General features: G+C 31.8%; 1 protein-coding gene and 1 long non-coding RNA gene across 2 annotated transcripts; both read left to right on the top strand.

Annotated features, from left to right (window-relative positions):
- Positions 1-1,718: 1,718 nt before the first annotated feature.
- Positions 1,719-2,646, top strand: LOC105456959. Its single transcript, XM_011701351.1, has 3 exons — positions 1,719-1,773; positions 1,951-2,159; positions 2,539-2,646. Exons 1-3 carry the CDS (start codon positions 1,719-1,721, stop codon positions 2,644-2,646), a joined length of 372 nt encoding a protein of 123 aa, XP_011699653.1.
- A 1,303-nt stretch (positions 2,647-3,949) lies between these two features.
- LOC105456958 lies at positions 3,950-5,250 on the top strand. Its single transcript, XR_975308.1, has 3 exons — positions 3,950-4,204; positions 4,469-4,595; positions 4,934-5,250. It is a non-coding gene; the product is annotated as an uncharacterized LOC105456958 (long non-coding RNA).
- The last annotated feature ends 613 nt before the right edge of the window (positions 5,251-5,863 follow it).

Here is a 5,863-nt window from a genome sequence, read left to right as displayed (position 1 = left end):
TAACGAATAACGAGCGACGGCTAAAACCACCTGAAGGACACTTGGGGTCATCAACTTGATAACATATATAAAGGGCAAGATCATTGGAGCAGCCTCCTTTCATCGGTATATTTACCTTAGATTGTTTCACATGATTTGAGTTTCATAAAATAATTTTATTTATATTTTCTTTTTCCTTATATTTATCTCTCTTTTTTCTGCTGGTTTTGAGGCTCATTTATGTTTATCATACAAAAATATAGTATTAAATAATGTCATATTTTAAACAGTATTATAAAAAGTTGCTATATTTGATAAATGGTTTTCAAATTTGTATTTATATTGTCAAATTTTTATTCATAGCTCTTGTTTAAGAAATATAATCTAAAAACAAAGGAATGACAGTATACCGGTAGTAATTCTCGTTGCCTATATGTATATTAGTTATTTATATGTACCACAATTACAAGGTATATTATAAAAATTTCACAAAGCAATGTTTTATATTTATTCCGTATCAATATAATTAAATATTAAGCGATACACTTAGTTTTTATCGGTTTTTTTTTGGAAAACGCATTTATTTCAATAAGAATATAAATTAATCTTATAATTATTCAATAAGAATATAAATTTATCTTATAATTAGTCAAAATATTTTTCATCGTTTTCTATTACTTTTACCCATTTTTATGGCAAAAATTAGATTCCGCGACGATGAAACGTAATATCTTTTGAAGCAAGACATGTATCCACTCATTTTCTTACTTGTTCGTAATTGGAAAAATGAGCGAGTGCGTGTTGCATGAATCGAAAAAGATGGTAATCCGATAAGTCCAAGTCTGGAGAATAGGCTGGGTGCGGGAGAACTTCTCATTCTAACAATGTTTCTTTCTCGGTTCTTGCAACATGTGATCATGCACGCGTTGTCATGCAAAAGAATCATTTTCAATTAAATTGCCCGACTAAAAATTTGTCGTCGCATGCCAGATGTCTGGACAATATCTATCCAGAAATTGTTATGGCACTCCTCAACTAATTGTAAGTAATGTTGGTCAGCCCATTGACGGGACTATAAACAACTTTTCTAATCTTTGAGATCAGATTTTCCTGAATATCTCAAAATATGTGAAAGAAACGTTACTTGAGTAGGAAATTCTCTAGCACCCAGCATATTCTCCAGACTTGGCCAATCAGATTACCATCCTTTCCGATCGATGCAACACGCGCTTGTTGATACATATTTTTCCAAATACGAATAGGAAAATAGATGGATACATGGCTTGCTCGTCAAAAAACAGATCGTTTAAACGTCGTGAAATCCAACTTTTGCCAGAAAGATGGGAAAAAATAATAAAAAACGATGGAAAATATTTTCACTAAGGTATGTATTAATTCATATTTTTAATTGAAATAAATGCGTTTTCCAAGAAAAAATGACAAAAACAAAGTGGATCTCGTAATGTTAAATATTATCTATAATAAAATTGAAAATTAAATTATTTATTTGATCATTTGTATTACATCTTTACTGTTGAATGAAAGATAGTATTAAAATAAATTGTATAACTGAAGATTTGTGGTAACAAAATCGAGTTGAATAAATTGTTTTCATTCGTCCATAAATATTGCAGGCATTTAGCTTTGAGATATGGGTAGCAATATTAATAATAATAATAGTTGCTTCTTTTATGTTGACTATTATGAAAATAAAAAATGGATACTTCTCGATGGACTTAATGTCCGAAAACTGTATTAATGTTTGGGGAATTTATTGCCAACAAGGTCTACCAGGTAATATTTATTATAAAGATATTTAATAACGTTACTTAATATTTTTATCTATATAATTTTTTTATATTATATGTAGTAACGTTTTAAGCAGTTAGTACATCGATATGTCAATAATATATTTGGTGCCCGAATAGAACACGTAAATATTGTAATATTATATATTTCACGCAATCGCAGAATTTCCCAGAGAGTCACCAGTGAGGTTGGCTTTTATCTCGATTTACATCTCGTCCATAGTAATTCTTGCCATCTATTCCGCTTCGTTGGTCAGCTTTCTGACGCTCGATTCCCCCAAACTGCCTTTTTCCACTCTGGAGGATTACGTCAATGATGGAACTTACAAATTAATCATTGTACAAAATAGCGCCGAGATGGAGGCTCCTAGTGTGAGTCCGTCATTATTTAAAGTTTAGAAATTACGTTGCGTAACAGCGACTTGTCATTTGCAGTAGTTTCATTAGAAGCGCATGCGAATAAAAACGCGCAATCTTGGAAATGTAGTCGAGAACATTTTGAATTTTTAACATTACACGATATAACGTTGCACATAAAATTTTAGTAATTATATAAATTTTTTAAAAATTTGACAATTTTAAATGTTAGAAAATTTAATTTCATATTTGCAGAGAATATATTTTCATTTTTAAATTTTTTAGTTTCTCATAATAAGTATTATTAGCGAGAGTTTGTCATTCTATTCCGACAACATAATTGAAAGAAAAACAGCATCTTTTTATTCAAATTATGCTTTCTCGAATTTTGCAGGGTGTCAAAGACCCAGTATTTCGGAAAATGTACGAATTGTTGGAAGAGAAGAAGTTTTTACCAGCAACATATCCAGAGGCATTTAAGCAAGTTAGCGATATCATCTAATTAATGACATCAATGACGTTACGTTTCATTAAGTCGATTCACGTCAATTTTTACGTAGATCTGCCAGGGGAAGAACTTGGCATTTTACGCGACGCAGATTGATAAAGACGCTTGTGACATGTATATACATTGTAAGCTCGTATACATTAATACCGGAAGTATCCAACATTTGGGATTAACGCTATCAAAAGGAAATCCTTACACTGGCTTTATAAATTATCAGTAAGTTCTATAGGCACATTTATTTATTTACATATTTATGTATACTTACAAAAAATACAGATCAAATCTCTTATGATTGCTTCTTCCTTTTCGCTTGCGAATATTTTAATATTTTCGTATTTTTCAGCTTGCACCGGTTCCATTATAATGGCGTTATAAAAAGGTTGTTGAACAAGTATCTCGCAAAAAATCCTCCTAATAAGATGATTTACAGTATAATTAATATAAACGTTGTAACGCCGATTTTGATGATAATGGTTGGCAGTATGATCCTGGCAGTACTTGTATTGATAATCGAAAAAGTGTTTTATTCGTTTAAAACTCGAATTAAGAAGAACGAATCGTCTATTAAAACATTGAGTTATAATCTTGGCGTAAAGAATATATTGCGAAAGGAGAACAACAAAAGAATTTCACAATTTCGAGGATTTTATAATGGACCGATTGGCTATTTGCCATAATAAATAAAAGAACAGCTATAAATGCTATAAGGATTTGTTGTGTGTAAAACTTGCAATTTTAATAATTATATTAAATATTAATAAATAATTATATTCTTTCATAATTCCGATATACAAGATTTCGAAATATACTTCAACCTCTGTGGAACCAGATTGTAACCAATCTTTCTATATTTATTGTGAAATTTACAACAATTCTTTCATATTATTATATTTTTTTATTATTTAAAAACATTTTTTTGAAAACCATTGATAATGTTATTATAATATATTTATAGCACTTATTGTATATAATAATCGCTTATGTATCAGTTATTTAATATACCCGTGTGTCGGCCGAATTTCTGCGCCGACCGGTATCGATTATGAGGCTAACGCGATAGCCTTCGTCCTCTCTGCCCAGCGATTCGCCCGTGTAACTAAATTGAATTGAGGCAAAAACTCTTGTAGCGGTACTGCCCCGTCAAACCTATTTTTGCCTTAATCATTTATATCGTAATTTTCTATGATGTTTATTTGTTTTTTCGTATGGATCACCTCCGACATTCTGTATCGTATTTGTAACCCTATCTCCCAAAGCACGTGAATTACGCAAATCTATGTTATTGGATGGACTTATCTCATAGGCGCGCGTAGCTCCTTGCGGATGCGATGTAACTCTTTCGTGTTGTCGAAGCAGCGCTGCGGATTCGATGTCCTTCCGCGCCTGTTCCTTTCGCAACTGTCAAATCTTCTGCATCACCACTCTTAAATCCATTGTTCCTGATGAGAGGCTATGGAGTTTCAACGCGGAGCTTCTTTCTCGTTGTAGCCATATAGTTCACCACTTGTCAAAGGTTGATTCTGGACGAGCCCCCAAAAATGTAACGCCCGTGGTACGTTTCCGAAAGCGATACACTCTCGGCGCGCACACTCAAGACTCTCGCGCACTCCCGCACTCGTGTAAAGAACTCGGAGATATTGTAAAGAAAATTTTATTAATGGAAATACAGAGCGTTATATTCCAGCTGCCAAAATCAAAGTTCGCTCGATAACAACCGTAACTAACAATAAGAACGACACGGCATCCTCGACTGGTGACTACATAGTCTCGTTAAGTTCATTGAGCGATTAAGGAGCCCGATAAATTTTATTTTCAGTTCATATGCCTTTTGTGCGATCGAAGTTATGTCATACCGTTGCATTCGGTAATATATGGAATTACAGTCACGTTTAATCTACTGTCTACTGTGGTGTATCGTTGATGCGTATCCGGAGCGACAAAAGGTTTTAGTATCACAAGACAAATTTTCGCTATATTTTCAGACAAAGTACGAGGCGTCAAAGTATTTCTCGCTAAAATTGATGAAATTAATAAAGGATAAACAATATATAAGTATATGTAGTGCCAAGAGATCTGATCGAGGGCTAAATACGATTAATAATCCGTATTTTTATGCGCGACATCAAGAGAATTGCATAGCAAAATTAATTTTAACGACATATAGCTAGTCAATTTTTTATTTTCATATTAAATTATTTTCTCCTTCTAATTAATATGATTACTCCAGACTATATGTGTGCTTATAATTTTTTACATGATCAGTTGTCTGTTGCTGATTCAGATATGCAAGGAGAGAAGAAAGGTTGCTGATATGGCGCTAAGCGTTCAGAAGGAAAGCTACCCTAGAAGTAAAAATACCTTGCAAACCGTCAAGTATCTGCACCGAGAGAACATATAACTTATCTGATCATATCTAATAGTAAGTTTTTACACGGGTTTAATAAATTATCAGAAATTCCTGGACAACATGGTGTGTGATCTGAAAAACACGTGATTCTTGCTGTAGTTGGTTGAAGCAAGATTTACAAATCTTTTCGCTTAATTAACGTCATCCTAATTTTGGCGATTCTCTGTCGAGGCTTTATTATAAACGCGGTGCTGACTATAGAGAAATTTTATTATCGATTGAGGAGATGGAAATTTATATCGAGTGCCTATTTTATCCTTCTAGAAAGATATTTATCAAAAAGCACTATAATTGATTAAATTTACAATTTAATTTAAAATGAATTAACAGATTTCTTTCTATCGATAGATTTTCTTCGTCGCCTTTCTTTTCCTATTAATAAAAAATTTCTATTTGTTTGTATATGTATTTGTTTGTGCTTTTAAATTTCCTAGCAAACACCATGTTACATGTATCGTACCTATTATAATTGTAATTTCCTATTTAACAATATGACTATAATATAGCACATGAGTGGAAAATTACAACTAACAAGTACTACGTTACATGTAACTTTGTGTTTTCTGGGTTAAAACAGTTAATTGTGTTATTTAAAGTTTCCCTATTATTTTACGTTTTTAAAATATATAATATGTGTACCGTAATATGTATATTCAGATATTAATAATCATAATAACTTAGAATTTTAAGTCTAATGCTTCTAATGCATATGATAATTATTATAATTATTATATAATAAATTATTAATATGTTTACGGCGTGCTAATATTAAAATAAAATAACAATTAAGAGACATTTTTTGCA

Source organism: Wasmannia auropunctata, unplaced genomic scaffold, assembly GCF_000956235.1.
Source record: "Wasmannia auropunctata unplaced genomic scaffold, wasmannia.A_1.0 LD335469.1, whole genome shotgun sequence".
Lineage (NCBI taxonomy): Eukaryota > Metazoa > Arthropoda > Insecta > Hymenoptera > Formicidae > Wasmannia > Wasmannia auropunctata.
Note: the sequence above shows the minus strand (reverse complement) of the source record. Positions and strands in the feature narration are given on the sequence as shown.

Excerpts from the sequence above, each read along its gene's own strand:
- LOC105456959 (XM_011701351.1), top strand. The coding sequence starts at position 1,719 with ATGTCCGAAAACTGTATTAATGTTTGGGGAATTTATTGCCAACAAGGT. Across the intron at positions 1,774-1,950 it reads TTGCCAACAAGGTCTACCAG|AATTTCCCAGAGAGTCACCA; the intron begins GTAATATTTATT and ends ACGCAATCGCAG. Across the intron at positions 2,160-2,538 it reads CCGAGATGGAGGCTCCTAGT|GGTGTCAAAGACCCAGTATT; the intron begins GTGAGTCCGTCA and ends CGAATTTTGCAG.